Source organism: Zalophus californianus, chromosome 2 (genome assembly GCF_009762305.2).
Source record: "Zalophus californianus isolate mZalCal1 chromosome 2, mZalCal1.pri.v2, whole genome shotgun sequence".
In the NCBI taxonomy this organism is placed as follows: Eukaryota; Metazoa; Chordata; class Mammalia; order Carnivora; family Otariidae; genus Zalophus; species Zalophus californianus.
The window spans coordinates 199,797,061-199,814,812 of record NC_045596.1 but is presented as its reverse complement, the minus strand read 5'-3'; the positions used below and the strand labels follow the sequence as shown (position 1 = coordinate 199,814,812).

Sequence of the window (17,752 nt, the reverse complement as noted above, 5' to 3'; positions counted from 1 at the left end):
GCAGTATAAATGGATGTCCCTTATTGTTTTAAATGCTCTTATACCCCCCGAAAGAGAATAACTTAGCCTTTGAGTTGATTTAATGTCAAAAACACACAATACAACCTTGAAATGCTTTTGGCTGATGATTCATGGAAAAGAGATCCTTAGCTCTTTGGGTTAAGAGCGTGTAAAGAAAGACGTGTATTTCTTGGCTTCTTAGAGAAAAGCAGCCACAGTGAGTCAACCCTGGTGATAAAATGAGCAGGACATTTGGAAAGTGGCTCAGGTTGTCAGGGCCCCAAATCAGTTGGCATTCACCCCACTCCATCTCCATCAGGCACCGCAGGTGAGCTATGCTTCCCTTGGGACTTTTGGCTTCTCCCCTATAGGAAGGTTGCCTCCAAAGACAACTTCCCATGGGGCCCCAAGGTCCTGGGTCATCTTGCCCTCCCAGACACCTCTGAAACAGCTGGTATCCTAACCCTAAAATGCTGATGTTCAGCGGTCTATTTATTTCCCCACTGATAGAGTTGTTGGAATAGAGAATCTGGATACCGTAGCATATGGAGAGAGGGCCCTGCTCTGCTTGTCCTCTCCAGGGATCTAACAAAGGCTGGGCAGCCTCTGCCTTCTCCACATGCTGGCCATTCCCCTGAAGACCCCCCCCCAACCCTGCTATAATGTCTGAATTGCAATAAATATTTCTTCAAAGAATTGAGGAAGAAGCCTCCCAGATAAACAGGCAGAGACAGGAAAGCTACCATGGATAAAGTCTGCGTGAAGAATGGTGTTGTAGCATGAGTCCGATCTGTGCTATCAAATGTACCCACGCACACAGGCAATGCCATTAGGAGAATGAGAATATGAAGAAAAACGCTTGTGATCATGAGACTCCAGACTTCCAAGAACCTAGGGAGTGTACTCGATTTCTAATCGTGAAAACATGGGTTTTTTATCGAGAAACCCTTTAAGTTTCCTAACATAAACTGCTCAAGCTTTTCTCCAAAGCACTAAGAGATATATTGATTGGCTCGTCTGATGATATCAAAGATATATAAACAGGGAAACATCAGTTTTTAGTGTTTGCTGTTGTGTGGCTGTTCCACAGTCTTTTAATAAAAAGAGAATGATGCCCTTCGGCTCAGGATTTGCCAACTACAGCAGGGGGATGTGGATACAGTTTACAAGGGCTTGGGAAGCTTCTAGAAATAAGAAGCAGTTTCAGAAATAATAGATAACTGACCATTAGTAACCAAAGGATACTAATCCTTTGCAATTAATCCACAAATCTAGCAGGACAGAGGCAGTATTACTCTCAGACTTCCCTGAGGTTGGCTATTCATCCCCTTAGAGGCACAGACATTTAAAACTTATAACCTGAAATTAAAGCAATCCCCCAGCCACCAATTGCTAATAACTGAAAAGGCCAGAGGGAATTCCAGATGCAATTCTTCTGCAAATTAAATTCAAGACAATTATCAATATATATTCTTGGATGGATCTCAACAGAAATTTGTTAAGTAACTTATTTAATTTTAAGCCAGTCCCTCTGTAAAAATAACCTCAGTAAACCCATTCATCTCTTGGGAAGATTAGACTAATAAAAGGGTCTCCTAAATTCAGTTGTTCTCTTTTTGTGCCGAGAATGTTAAGAAACTAAAACACCATTAACAAAAATTAAAAAATTGAAAACCACATTTAGAATGAGCTGGTTAGGTAGCTCACTCTCTAGAATTTTCCTAAAAATCCAAGCCTAGAATTCCATCTCCCCCAACCCCAAAAGGAGGAACCTATAATAACATACTGAGCCTGAGGTAGTAAATACTAGTCTTCCATAAAGAAGTTTTGAGCTCATATTTTATTTGAAATCTGCATCATGAGATCCAATGATTTTATACTCTGTCTGGTATATAACTAGCCCCATGTATCTGCCATCTCTCCAATTAGACTTTCAACTCCGTGCTGAGAATAAAGTCTAGCATATAAGTACTCAAAAATATTTGTTGATGTATTCTATAAAAGTACCTGTTTATTTGAAGACACCAGCTGTGATTCTCTGACTGGCTTCTTTTTTTTTCTGTAATTTTATATAGTAAGAAAATATATCAGTGGCTTCTCTTTTCTCTCTGCAGCTGATTAAATGCCCAACTGATCTTTGTAACATTATGTCTCCCAAAGGGCATCTCAGTTTGATTCAGTTGGCTATTTAGTTTTTCATTTATAGATTTGAGCTATCGAGAGGAAGTTCTAATAACACTTATGTCAATGTAATACATAGATTGCTCTTGCTCTCTTAACAACAAAAAGCATTTAAAAAATGGGTGTCTGACTTTAGATCTTTAATAGTTACCTAAGGGATTTTTTATGGCATTACTTTGCTCCATTTATATTTTATATTTTGCATTTATTTAAAATTTTCTCTAATTTGCTTTAGTGACACCTTTCTTAAATTAGCTCTTATGGTGATAATAAAGCTACTTCACTTGTGGGTTACATTTCTTAACTCTGCAACACTTTAACATGCATTAGTTCATTTTGCTCCTTGCCACAGGCAGGAAAAGTTTATTATACATATTTTATAGGCATGAAAACAGAGGTACAGAGAGGTGAAGTGACTTCCCTCAGGGTAGGAGAGGTGGTTAATAGCAAAGCTAGAACCAGAAACTCCATCTTTGGCCTTCTGGCCCCATTCCTATCCACTCTGTCAGTGCTGACAAATACTCCTGCACACCAACACCAGGCCGGGAGTGTGCAATCAGCGTGGCAGCTTACAAACAACACAGATGTCAGGGCTCCACCCTGCAGGAAAGATATTCTTATAAATAGAGGCAATTCCCGTCTAATAATTTGGCAAAAAAGAATAACTATTTGGTGAGGGTGGGGGAATAGGGACCTTCATATAATGTGGCAGAAGGACAGAAACGTTTCTACCAAGAAATTTTTAGGGGAAATTTTGAGGAAAGATAACAATGTAAATGAAGTTCCCGTTTACCCCTAAAAATCACCTGCCACAAATTTCCCTGGAGGCATACCAAACAAGTGTGGCCAGGTATTTGTATGGAGTTGTTTACTGCACGGCTGCTTATAAATGCAAAGGATGAGGTAGGCAGAGGAAGGCAAAAGACCATCAATGAGAATTCCTTAAGAAACATGCCATATCCATATCCAGATCCAGCAGACACTGGAGAACAATAACTGGATTTAAATATCTACATATATCCCGTGTATACCAGTATATACATATCAACATATCATAGGTTTTCAAGTTGGGGTAAATCCTTTTTTTTATTTACTTTAAAGATTTTATTTATTTATTTGACAGAGAGATAGAGAGCACAAGTAGGCAGAGAGGCAGGCAGAGGGAGGAGGAGAAGCGTGCTCCCTGCCAAGCAGGGAGCCTGACATGGGGCTTGAACCCAGGACCCTGGGATCATGACCTGAGCTGAAGGCAGATGCTTAACGACTGAGCCACCCAGGCGCCCTGGGGGTAAATCCTTTAATCTACCTACGTCTTAAGTCTTGTCATTTATAATATGAGGATACTATTAACCCCTAACTTACAGGATTAAGGTAAGGACTAAATAAGATAATATGTATGAGGCATTTAGCCCAGCACATGATATATGAGATATTCAATGAATATTAGCTATGATATTACTAATGCTATTATAATTATTATCGTAAGTCATGGGCCAGTAACATGATTTTAATTATTATTATTAGTGTAATTGACCCATAAGAAGATGAGATAGAGTCATGTACTGGTAGGGAAAGATGTCCAATATATAATAAATGACAAGGGTACATTACCAATGTAGTCAGAATATGGGCCCATTCATTGTTAAAGGCACGGACAGCATGTTCATCTACAGCACTTTTTAAAAATGTGAATTACCTTATAAGCAACTGGTAATATAGAATGAGTGCGTATAATAGCCAGTACTGTTTTTCTCTAGCAGAACAATAAGTTGAAGGTATTGAATAAGAAAAGGGTTAAGGTAAAGGCAGGGAGAGATAGGAGGCCCCTAACTCCCCTGAGTAGGCTCACACAGGGGGCTAGGTGGCCAGGCTCACAGAAATCCTACCTGTGGAAAAATGTTACAGACAAGATATTAACCAAAGAGAAGGGAACATAACAATCCACCTTGTCTGTCCTAAGCATAGACAAGATATTTACATGGTAGTTACAAATCCACCTTGTTTGTCTTAAATGTTATAGATGAGATATCTAGGAAGTTCTCTGGTCAGTTTTCTATAAAAGACTGACCATAAAAGCCTGCAGGGGCAACCCATTTGGGACCCCTCTCACTCTCCAGAGCTTTTTCTTTCCTTTCTGTTATCACCTTCACTTAATAAACTTGCACTTCACCCTTTTGGGTCCGTGAGATTCATTCCTGACTCTGTGAGATAAGAACCCTGCAATCCTACAACAGTATCAGGGGCAAGATCCCCCACAAACAAAAAGCTGAGCATTGTACAAGTAAACCAAAAAAATAAAAAGGTGGAAAATGGCAGAATAACCTCCATTAAAGAAAGAGGTTTCCAGCTTGGTAGTAGTAGGACCTGCTACGTGAAGCCATTGATTAAGCTGCTAACGCTGGAGGAAAAGCTACAAAGACGTTTCCCTCTGTGCTGACAACCTTGATGAGTAGGGATTCTCCCAGATCATGTTTTCAATTTGGAGAGCATGGGTCTCATGAAAGTGACAAAAGTGTCCTCAAGGTCCAACACTGGGGAGCAGGTAAAGACTTTGGGGTACAGCACCGCAGGGCAGACTAACTCCCTGTGCAAGTGGCAGGGCAGGCATTCATGTGCTAATCTTCACATCAAGGCTGTGATTGTATTTTTCTGGACCCTGTACACCGAGTGCCACAGATACACCGTCAGTTACCCCGGTGCTATTACCCCCCAACCTCTACTTGCAGCACGTGCCCTCACAGACCGCAAGGGCTTTTGTAAGACCTACGTTATTACTCTAGACAATACTTGTACTTCCAAGAACACTGAAAAGGTAATGCCACAGGGAAGTAGAAAGAGAACACTGAGAAGGAGGGGCTGGTTGAGAAACTACCATTTCTACTTTATACTCTTCTGTATATTCTAATGTTTGCCATAGTTTTTAATAATTTGCGGGGGAAAAAAGTTGAAACAGATGAAACGTAATCCTGATTTAGTTGTCATGTGAAATCAGATTTGGGCACTACAGGCTTGGCAAGTACCCATCCATGCTGGCACAGCCGGCCACACGCCCAAGAGGGGAAGAGACACTGCACCCCGTACTTACACGTACAAGACCGTCCGGGCATCACCCACTTTGCCAGCATCGCCCACGGTGAGTGTGTCATAGCCTCGTTCCAGTTCAAACTCCTCGAACGCCAGCTTGATGACCTAAATAAAGCAAAGATCCTTCTTTAGCCTCGCAGGAACTTTCCATGATTTTGGGATGCGAATATCCAGTTGTAGTGTGACTATGGATCATTGTATATTATCTACGGATTCTTATGTACATTTGAAGACTCTCAGTTACAGAATTTTAAAGAACTCAAAACTGCTAACACTCCAGAGATACTGATTATCAGCAATAAAAGTGAAATTAACCCATATTATGCTTTAAGTCAGATGTCTATCAAATATTTATTTTTTACAGTGCTTAGGAGGACCCAAAAATAATATAAGCAAAAAGAATTGTTCATTAATTCTTTTTTTAATTCTTTTAAATATATCTCATATGTTAATTCTTTTAATATTCCTTTTAACATATTTTGAGGACACCCAAACACTCTGAAATAAATATTTTTAGAGTAATGTATGCAGATTTTATTTAATTATCCATATTAACATATTAAAAAGATCTGAGGCTAGAAAGTTTTCCTCTACGTTTAACTTCGCAAAGCCTTGAAGCTTTATTTCTTAAAGAACACCTCTGTCGGGCGCCTGGGTGGCTCAGTTGGTTGAACAACTGCCTTCGGCTCGGGTCATGATCCTGGAGTCCCGGGATCGAGTCCCGCATCGGGCTCCCTGCTCAGCGGGGGGTCTGCTTCTCCCTCTGACCCTCTTCCCTCTCGTGCTCTCTATCTCTCATTCTCTCTCTCTCAAATAAATAAATAAAATCTTAAAAAAAAGAAAAAGAACACCTCTGTCGTGGTGACTGATACCATACCAACTAGATATGATTGGTTTATGTCTGATACAGCTATATATTATGATTCTATGAATTTCTTTTTATAGAGCACAGGGTCCTTTTCTCTTGAAAGAAGAAATGCTTTCTTCCATGACCAATATTGGAATCAAGGAGAAAGAGAGTAAGAGATGTCATGAAATTAGGCTAGAAATCTGAGTGGCAAAAGGAACTAGGAAAAGGAATGGGGAGTTAGGTAGATTAGATAGATGATAGATAGATGATTGATAGATGATAGATAGATAGATGATAGAGAGATGATAGAGAGATGATAGAGAGATGATAGAGAGATGATAGATAGATGATAGAGAGATGATAGATGATAGATAGATGATAGAGAGATGATAGATAGATGATAGATAGATGGTAGATAGATGATAGAGAGATGATTGATAGATGATAGATAGATGATAGATGATAGAGAGATGATAGATAGATGATAGATAGATGATAGATAGATGATAGAGAGATGATTGATAGATGATAGATGATAGAGAGATGATAGAGAGATGATAGAGAGATGATACAGAGATGATAGATAGATGATAGAGAGATGATAGATAGATGATAGAGAGATGATAGGTAGATGATAGATAGATGATAGATAGATGATAGAGAGATGATAGATAGATGATAGATGATAGATAGATGATTGATAGATGATAGATGATAGATGATAGAGAGATGATAGATAGATGATAGATAGATGATAGAGAGATGATTGATAGATGATAGAGAGATGATAGAGAGATGATAGATAGATGATAGATGATAGAGAGATGATACAGAGATGATAGATAGATGATAGAGAGATGATAGATAGATGATAGATAGATGATAGATAGATGATAGAGAGATGATAGGTAGATGATAGATAGATGATAGATAGATGATAGATAGATGATAGAGAGATGATAGAGAGATGATAGATAGATGATTGATAGATGATTGATAGATAGATGATAGATAGATGATAGATGATTGATAGATAGATGATAGATAGATGATAGATAGATGATTGATAGATGATAGATAGATGATAGATAGATGATAGATAGATGATAGATAGATGATTGATAGATAGATGATAGAGAGATGATAGATGATAGAGAGATGATAGAGATGATAGAGAGATGATAGAGAGATGATAGAGAGATGATAGATGATAGATAGATGATAGATAGATGATAGATAGATGATTGATAGATGATAGACAGATGATTGATAGATGATAGAGAGACGATAGGTAGATGACAGATAATAGATATGAAAGTAATTAATAGATGACAGATATATAGAAGTTATAGATAGGCAGATAGATCAATCAATCGACAGATAAAAGACAGATACAGATAAGAGATTGATAAGAGATACAGAGATAGATTGGTCAATCAATAGAGAGATGAAAGAGATAGATGATAAATGATGGAATAATGGAAGAAAGTGATCTAGACAGTAAATGGATAGGTAAACGGAACCCATAATACTGGAAATACATTTTCATGGGATCTATTTCAGAGTAGATCTGAAACTCTGTAATCTTGTAAAAAAGTACCAAATGGCTGTTTGTTAGACCTGAAAGGAAAGAGTATGTGGCACCAGAAGAAAGTCAGGCTTCCAACTGATACCCAACTTAATGTGTGCAGTCCTGAGCAGGCCTCTAAATAGATGCTTTTCTGATCAATGCTAATATGGAATACATTAGATTTGCTATTTGAAATTCCTACTAAAATTAGTGATACAGTTATTGTAATTTATTATAAAAGTCTACTCTTTCAAATTGCAGTGTTTGTGTGAATACATTATTTTAGCAGGCTGCTTTGAAACAGGTGTTGAGGTTGATAGCTCTGGCAAACCAGGATCAATATTGCATATGAAGCTTAGGACCTGAGCCTGGTTTTATTTCATTTTTTTTTCTTTCTCATGGGTCTATTTATAAGTGACCATTGTCCAACGAGAAGAGAATAAAAGAATTGAAGGATCGTCATTGAGACCGGCAGGTTCATTCCCATCACCTTCCTGACACATGTATTCAGTCCTGCCTTGTGCAGCATCCTGCGGGGAAGCCATGATAATCCATTAATGTCTGAGGGTCATGGTTGGACAACTTGTAATGAGTCACACACAGGGGGTCTCACTACATAACTGTGCTTTCATTAGGGGTGTAAAAATGGCCATTTTGTGATTTTGTCAAGCCAAGGCAAAGGGTATCAGAGAGGCTTTTGTCAGTGGTTAGCCTCAACAATCAGCCAGAGCCTGTTGTCAAAGGATAATCTTTACTCCATGCTATTAATGCTCCATAAAAAGAGAAAATGTATACCCAGTCTTGGGCAAAGAACCTGTAGTGTGTCAGATAATGTGGCATTCTGTAAATATTCTACCTGGTATTAAAATAGAAACTGTACCTCTGAAACAAATAATACATCATATGTTAAAAAAAAAAAAGAAGAAGAAGAAGATAGCAGGAGGGGAAAAATGAAGGGGGGAAATTGGAAGGGGAGACAAACTATGAGAGACTATGGACTCCAGGGAAACAAACTGAGGGTTCTAAAGGGGAGGGGGTGGGGGGATGGGTTAGCCTGGTGATGGGTATTAAAGAGGGCACGTTCTGCGTGGAGCACTGGGTGTTATGCACAAACAATGAATCATGGAACACCACATCAAAAACTAACGATGTATTGTATGGTGATTAACATAACATAATAATAAAAAAATAGAAAATCACATTTATAATGAAATTTGCCAGCATTTCCCAATCAGGGATGGGCAGAGATGCAAGTAAAAAATAATGTTGAGTAAATACCTTTTAAAAGATTTTATTTCTTTATTTGAGAGAAGAGAGAGCGCACGAGTGGGGCAGAGGCAGAAGCAGACTCTCCCCTGAGCAGAGAGCTGGACGTGGGGCTCGATCCCAGTCCCCATGACCTGAGCCAAAGGCAGACACTTAACCCCCTGAGCCACCCAGGCGCCCCATGTAAATACATTTTTAAATAAAAACTGGATATATGTAAGGTGTACACGATGATGTTTCATACACATAAACATAGTGAAATGATTACTGCAGTCAAATTAATTAACCTATCTCTTCGCATAGTTGCCATTTTTTGAGTGTGGTGATAATCTGTACTCTTAGCAAACTTCCAGTTTTCGATACAACATTATTAACTGTACCACCATACTGTACGTTATTAAATCTCTCTACTTACTCATCTTACATAACTACAACTGTGTACCCTTTGACCGACACCTCACCGTTTCCCCCACTCCCTGGTGCCTGGTGGTCACCGTTCTACTCACTGATACTACGTATTTGACTGTTAGATTCCACAGGTCAATGAGATGATACATTATTTTTCTTTATAGATCTGTTTCACTAAGCATAATGTCTTGCAGGTTCATCAATAACTGTTACAAATGGAAGTATCTCCTTTTTTAAGGCTGAACACTATTTCCGTGTGCATGTGCAAATATACACAAATACACACATCTTTACTTTATCCATTCATCTGCCAATGGACACTTAGGTTGTTTTCATGATCTTGGCTAATGTGAATATGAATAACGCTGAGATATATTTGGGATTGTGAGTGATTCAGGGACCAAAATGGTTTCTTTAGTTCCTTAAACACATGCATGCCCTCCCCTCTGCCTTGACTTGGTTCCCTACAGAAGGCAGCTCTATATATTTCAAGTTTTTGCATAATGGCTGGTTCTCGGTGGTGCTGACCCTGCTCATTCTGTCCAAAGCAATCTGTCTTTTTGTCACTGGAGCCTCTTCTCTTCACAGTGTTTCACCTTTTGGGATTTTGTGTGGCTCTTCTTGCACTGCCCGCCTCACACCTTTCCATGGGTAAATGCCATGAGGGCAGACACTGTGCCCGCTCCACTTGTTGATGGCAACAAGTGGTTCAATCTCCTGGGATTTATTGAATGCCTACTCTGTCCAGGCCACAGTTTTAGGAATTAAAACAAAGAGGAGAGGGACAAAATTCTGGCCTTCGGAAGAACTTAAAGTCCACAAGGGGGTATTTTGATAAACACAGAGTAATCACAAAACTTTTACTGTTATAAATATAGATTCCTTAATAGGTAAATAGGAAGGAAAAAGAAAAAAAAAGACAAAGTTCTAGACTTCAAAAAATGTAAAACCCACAGGGAATATTCTGATAAATACAGAATAATTAGGGAATTTAACATTTACAAGTGAAGATTTCTTAACGACAATAGATGAAATCGTTTACTTTTTCAACCTCCAAACAGAATCTCAGGCCTGTGAGAAAGAGATGCTGCTCAGTATGGACTCTGGTGCAATTTTTAAAATATGTTCTTGGCGGGGCGCCTGGGTGGCTCAGTTGGTTAAGCGACTGCCTTCGGCTCAGGTCATGATCCTGGAGTCCTGGGATCGAGTCCCGCATCAGGATCCCTGCTCAGCGGGGAATCTGCTTCTCCCTCTGACCCTCTTCCCTCTCGTGCTTTCTATCTCCCATTCTCTCTCTCTCTCTCAAATAAATAAATAAAATCTTTAAAAAAAAAAAATAAAATAAAATATGTTCTTGGAGTTTTGTAATACTTTCTATTTTTTTTTTTTACCAATTCTCAGCATCTCACTGTTGTAAGAGAGTTGGTCTGAGTAAGTCCTCATTATGAGCTTCTTTTTGTATAATCAAGCATATCAAAACCCCTATAGACTCCATGAAAATAAAACGCTAGCCTCTCTTTAAACATTTCTAAATCAGGGACTTCTAAAAATATATGGAAGACTTGTTTCTCAACCATTGTAAAAGGAATGTAAAACAGTATCTATAATATATATCCTGGGGTGAGCTTATTCCAATATGTTTATCTTCTGGGAACAATTAAAAACATTTAAGTATTAATTCCTTACATGATTCTTCCATATCTCTCCTTCTCTGTGCTTCCAATTGTTCATTAATTCCTCATTTATTCATATATTCAAGGCAAATTAATGTGCCAGCCCTCTATCATGAACAGGCTTTGTGCAAATCTTTTCATTTGTATAAGTACATTTTAAACACACTGTTACCACCACTCAGACTAGTGGTGTGCTTATCAACAAAGGGTCTTCTTAAAAGAGCAAGTTACTAAATCAATTGTCCCTAATGCTAAGTTTTATCAGTACAGAAACACATTTCAAGACGACAAAGAAACAGAACCATTTAAATTGGGCAGCAGGTGCGGTTGTAATTTAAATTAGCGTTAGAAATGGTGGGGAGAGGACTGAAAAGATATCCCATTTCCCTTTCCTGATTTCATGTTCCTCTTCTAACCCCAAGCTGGACATACAAGGTGGTGTCTCACAGAAGGATACAATATCAATTCACCCTGAGCAACCCTTTCTACTAGCATGTGTTGGTATAGGAGTATGGCTCTACCTCTATTTACACCTATGTCTATGAACTTACAATTTCCCTGCGTTGTAGAAATTATGTGCTTCCATGTGAAAGACTGTTGAGTAAATGAAAGCAGAAACAGTGATTTATGGTGAATTTTAAATAAATCTGTATTATCTCTGTTTTATTTTAATTGCTCGTAAGACTTGGAAGGAAAGATTTGCCAAACTGATACAAACCAAGCATAATATAACTATGTATTATTTTAATGTGAAATATGACAAATCGGAGATGCCAATAAATACGTCTTTAGGTAGAGCACAAAGGATTTTTAGGACCATGAAAATACTCTGTATGAAACTATAATGGTGGGTACACGTTCATTTTTTCAAACCCATAGAATCTACAACACCAGGAGTGAACCCTAATGTAAATTCTGGAATTTGTGTGATGATGATGTGTCAGTGTGGGTTCATCAGCTGCAACAAATGTACCATCTGGTGGGGATGTTGACAGTGGGGGAGGTTGTGCTTGTGTGGGGTAGCGGTATATGAAAAATGTGTCCCTTCATCTTAATTTTCCTATGAACCTAAAACTGCTTTTAAAAGTCTTTAATACATCCATCTATACATACATACAAGTTTGTTTCCTTTTAAAGAATGAATAGAATCTTTGTTTCTTATAAAAAGTGAATCATATATTTTACGTAAGGAGAATGTTATTTTGCTATCAGAGCCTGCATAATTTATGTCATATAATTAATCCAAAATGAACTCTACTTAAACAATCCCCAAATCCATGGAACCTATATGTAATATTTCCCATACATGTCACTTGCCTTAATTCTTCTAGGAGGGTGCACACCCTGTTTTTCTACCTAATTATTCTTCAGCGTTCTTAATAAGAAAGCAGGTAGGGATGTAATGGAAAACAAAAGCTAACAAACAAAAGGTAAGGATTTGTTTTTAGCTCTTCTGTCAATACTATGACCTAGACCGACACTGAGATGCTATAAGTTCATCTATAACTCTGGTATATCTCATTATATGTAAACAGGCTGCACTAGACCCCATCCCTACAATAGCTATTATGTAAGCAATGGATTTGTTTAAAGTATATTCCAAATAGTTCACAACTCTGTAACACCATCTTACAGCCAGGATTAGTATGCACTTGGGCCGTCCTCATGAGTAGGAACGAGCGAAAAATAGCACCCACAATGATAGCTAAAATATGCTAGCAACGCTCTGACAAAATTGCACAATTCTGAATGTTTCAGCTATGCTTGCTATATTCAGTGGTACTTATACCTTTTTTTCTGAAGCCCGGCTTCTTAAGAGCTCTCGTAATATTGCCAACAGATGAAATCTGACTTGCTCCTGGAAGCAGGAGCTGAAGTTGACACATTCATGAGGATGAATGGGTTTTCCCGGGGGCTCCACTATTCCACCTTGCAGCTAACCAGGCAAAAAGGAAAGAAGGGCAACTGGTTACCTCAAGGCAGGTCTTCCCCTGCCCTCTCTAGAATTTCACATCTTCTGGACTAGAAATAACACCTCCTTCTCCATGTCCTCTTTGCTCTAAGTCTTTCCATAGGAAACTTCTTTGGTTGGATGATTGCCATGAGTAATCACCCCACAGTGGTTTGTGTTATACATCTGCCTTTTAACGTATTTACTTGTTCAATACCGGGGCCGCAATTGCACTCCAAAAATAAACTTCTTCAGTCCATCTTTGCAGGTATACACAGACTTGTGCAAACGTATGCTTGAATGCACGTGGACACCATTTTCTGAAGTAAATATAGCCCAGGTGCTGTAGCACGTAGCAATTAATCATCAACCTATAGCATATAATAATTATTTTAAGATTTTATTTGTTTGACAGAGAGAGAGACACAGCGAGAGAGGGAACGGAGAGAGAGAGTGCAGGGGAGTGGGAGAGGGAGAAGCAGACTTCCCGCGGAGCAGGGAGCCTGATGTGGAGCTCTATCCCAGGACCCTGGGATCATGACCTGAGCCGAAGGCAGACGCTTAACGACTGAGGCACCCAGGCGCCCCTAATAATGTTTTTAATAGCACAGCAGGATCTGCTTTTTTCATGCTAAGATATGACAAATCACATATTTATTCTCAGAAGCAGTTCATAACTCCTCAGTTGACACAGTAGTTTCAAAAGATGTGCCAAGGGTCAAAAAATTTCACAACTCTGGTTGTGTGGAAAAGTTGAAACTCCAGGAATTTTCAAAGAGGCCACAAAAAGAATTCCTATACTTTATTTCTGTAGCTATAGGCTTTGTGATAAAGTAGATTAGTCACATACTATTCCATCTCACCCGTAACTTAGAGTTTGTCATTTATGTTTTAAGAAGTTTTTGTCCAAACATTATTCAAATTAAAGGCGTTTTCTTGATATTGCTAAATAGTTACAAAATGCTGGGTATCCATCTATACCTGAAGGCTAATGAAATTAATATTTTTCCTATGTATGTTCATGCTTTTGATACAGCAGCTTGTCCCTTAATTATTTATTATTATTATTATTAATTTAACCATACTTAACTTATGATGAATTGAGAGACCATCATATTCATATAAACCTATAATTACATTTTATGTTCTCCCCAATCTATAATAAAATATTAATAATTTACATCTAGTGGTAACACCATGAGAATATATATATTATTTGCTAAGTGAATAGACCTTTAATATCCTTATTTAGGTTAAAAACATGCCTATATCCACAAATGATGAATATCAAAACCTGGTATGCAATAATGAGGTATAAGTAAATTCTTACAAAATGTCCAAACATGTAATAAATGCCGGTAGCTTTCAGCACTAAAATGCATACAGAATTCCTTCTGTCCTTTTATTGCATTGTCCATCGTTAACTAGGAGCCAAATGAAATTCTGTATCAAATATGTTGCAAACTGTAACAAACTTTTCTCTGGGAATCTGGTAAATCCAGCCAGTGACACTAATAGGCTAGGGAAATTGAAGACGTATATACAGAGATGGGAAAGTAGTCAATATGAATTCCCAATAGTCCTTGAAATGTTAATGGGAGAAAGTCTCAAGGAACGTGGTTTGGACAAATAGAACACGGTGTTATCCTAAAAACATAGCTGTCTCCCCTATATCCTGGCCTCCAGTCAGACATCAAGTATCATATACGTACGTGCTAGTCGAGTGTTTTGGCAATAATGCCAAAGTCAGAGATTTTAAACCAGAATATTAACCTTCTCCTTTTATAGTGCCTAGCCCACAGAAAAGAGACTTAAAATACATTGACTTATTCAGCAAACTGATGGGTATTAAGGAGGGCACATACTGCATGGAGCACTGGGTGTTAAATGAAAACAATGAATTGTGGATCACCACATCAAAAACTAACGATGTATTGTATGGTGACTAATGTAACATAATAAAATAAAATTAAATTAAAAAAATAAAATAAAATCTCAAAAAATATTTGAAATAAAAAAAATAGAAAGCCCAAATTATCCACCTACCATTTCCATTAAAATGTTATGGTAAGAAATGTGTAGTAAATAGCCCTCAGCCTGCTTCCATTAGTTATGTGGAAAGACAAATTATTACTGGAAACATGTGAGTGCATGACATATAATAAATCAAACTTTTCATAGTTTTTCAAAAATTCCTTTCTTACTTCATTCATTGAACACACCAAATAGGAGTTCTGCAGGCTGCGTTCAGCCACGGTTAAATGGTCTCAATCAGGAATAATAGTGGGTGAGCCTGAGGTGTTGCTAGGGATGTGGGGAAGGGGTGGGGCTTAGATATATAGTAGGGGTCCTCAAGGTGTGTTCATGGCTTAGCTGATAAGAGTTACTGAAGCACAGTGATCAAAGGTGACTGTTGTTTTTGGTTTTGGTTTTGTTTTCCTTGGGCAACCAGATTGTATAGTTGTGCATGGAGTAGTACAGCTGTGTAGAAAAATAAGAGTTTTCTTTTCAATGTGGTCAGATTGACATGACTTTTGTACATTCCTAGATATTAAGCAAAATCAAGATGCCAAGAGCACATTTAGAAATAACAGTGTGGAGCTAGGGAGATACAGGGGACTTGAAGCGAGCCGGGGGACCATTAGCCACAGATAACGATAGAAGTAACAGGACTAGGGGGGTATCAAGCAGAAGGGATGTGCAAACACAGAGGGCTCAGGACGGAGTCCTGGGCTGTCCAGTATGTGGAGTCATGGCATTGAGGAAGCATGTAGATAGAAGACCCTGAAGTAGGAGTGACACTAAGACCAATTGTGTTGTGGAAGCCCCATGAAACGAAAGGTCTTGAGAAGGAGGCAGGGTTCAAATGGGTTGGATATTACTGAGAACTTAAATAGATGAGGACAGAGATGAGATCCGTGTTTTGGCTAGTTGGAGAACATTGATGACCATGGCAGGAAAAAAATTATCAGCACTGCAGGGATGGGAGATGTGTTGGAGAACGTAGAACTGGGAGATAAGGAAGTGAAAAACAAGATGATGGAGACCTCTGAGTACTTCCTTAACGAGGGTGAGCGAATGAGGGTATGTCACCAAGGGCAGATTTTGTTTTTAAGTTGGAAAATACTAGAATACCCCGCACAATGATGATTCCATGACCTGAGATATAAATGATTTTCCAGGAGAGAAAAAATATTGCTACTTGAATGCAAATACGAATGTGTCTTTGACTTTAATGAGATACACAATAATCCCTACAATGTAAAGGAAAGGAAAACCACATAAAGAGTATGAATACAGGCTGGGTGATCTGATGGCAGGAAAATCATGGAGTTCAATGACATTGGCTCTTATTTTTTCTTTCTTTCTTTTTTATAAAAATTTTATTTATTTATTTTACAGAGAGAGAGAGAGAGAAAGAGAACACAAGCAGGGGAAGTGGCAGGCAGAGGGGGAGGGAAAAACAGTCTCCTTGCTGAGCAGGGTGCCATGGGGCTCTATCCCCAGATCATGGGTTGACGACCTGAGCCAAAGGCAGACACTTAACCAACTAAGCACCCAGGTGCCCCTCCTATCTTTTTTTAACAGAAGATGAGGTGAGGTTAGCAGTAGAGTGTAATCAAACATTGAATATAGAATATAAGCAGACTTAAAATTATTACTATTCTGACAACCTCTGTTTTCAGAAGTGGAAAATAAAAGCAAGGGAAGACAAAGGACTTACTTTGCAATTATTAGTGAAAGATTTAGAACTCAAACTGGGAACTTCTGAGTGTTGATTTAGTATTGTTTATATATTTGATTCCATAGTCATAAATAAATGAGGAAGATAAGAGTGGAGGTTATGAAATACAACTCCATTTTCTGGGGTGCCTGGGTGGCTCAGTTGTTGGGCATCTGCCTTCAGCTCAGGTCATGATCCCAGGGTCCTGGGACCGAGCCCTGCATCACGCTCCCTGCTCAGCGGGAAGCCTGCTTCTCCCTCTCCCACTACCCTTGCTTGTGTTCCCTCTCTCGCTGTCTCTGTATGTCTGTCAAATAAACAAAATCTTTAAAAATAAAAAAATAAAATACAACTCCATTTTCAAAACTATTTTTTCACCTCTTCTGAAATACTCATTTTTAAAGTATTTATTTGAAATTTTTGGCCTACTGTCATTGTGTTTTATTTTTCTGATCACAGTCTTAAATGATTTTATACAATACAGATGTAGCAATTATTTCTTATATGACTAGTTCAAGTATCTGATAATTAAATATTGCCACAAACTCAACACCAAGAAACCACAAATAATCCAATTAAAAATGGGCAGAAGACCTGACTAGACATTTTTCCAAAGAAGACATCCAGCTGGCCAACAGACACATGAAAAGATGTTCAACATCACTCATCACCAGGGAAATGCATATCAAAACCTCAATAAGATATCACCTTACACCTGTTAGAATGGCTAGAATAAAAAAGACAGGAAATAACGAGTGTTGGCAAGGATGTAGAGAAAAAGGAAACTTGGTGCACTGTTGGTGGAACTGTCCCTGTGGAAAACAGTATGGAGGTTCCTCAAAAAGTTAAAAATTGAAACACCATATGATCCAGTAATTCCACTAGTGGGTATTTACCCCCTCCCTCCCAGTAATTTGAAAAGACATATGCACCCCAATGATTATTGAAACATTATTTATAATAGGCAAGCTATAGAAACAACCCAAGTAGGGCGCCTGGGTGGCTCAGATGGTTGAGCGTCTGCCTTCAGCTCAGGTCATGATCC

The 17,752-nt window shown here is 38.5% G+C and overlaps 1 protein-coding gene across 1 annotated transcript in view; it reads right to left on the bottom strand.

The window, feature by feature from the left end:
• The window catches only part of CSMD1 (CUB and Sushi multiple domains 1), a 2,028,797-nt gene that overhangs the window by 473,896 nt on the left and 1,537,149 nt on the right, over positions 1-17,752 (bottom strand). The window contains exon 11 of the mRNA XM_027598604.2: positions 5,267-5,370. Coding sequence (XP_027454405.2) covers positions 5,267-5,370 — 104 coding nt within the window. The remainder of the gene's footprint in view (positions 1-5,266; positions 5,371-17,752) is intronic.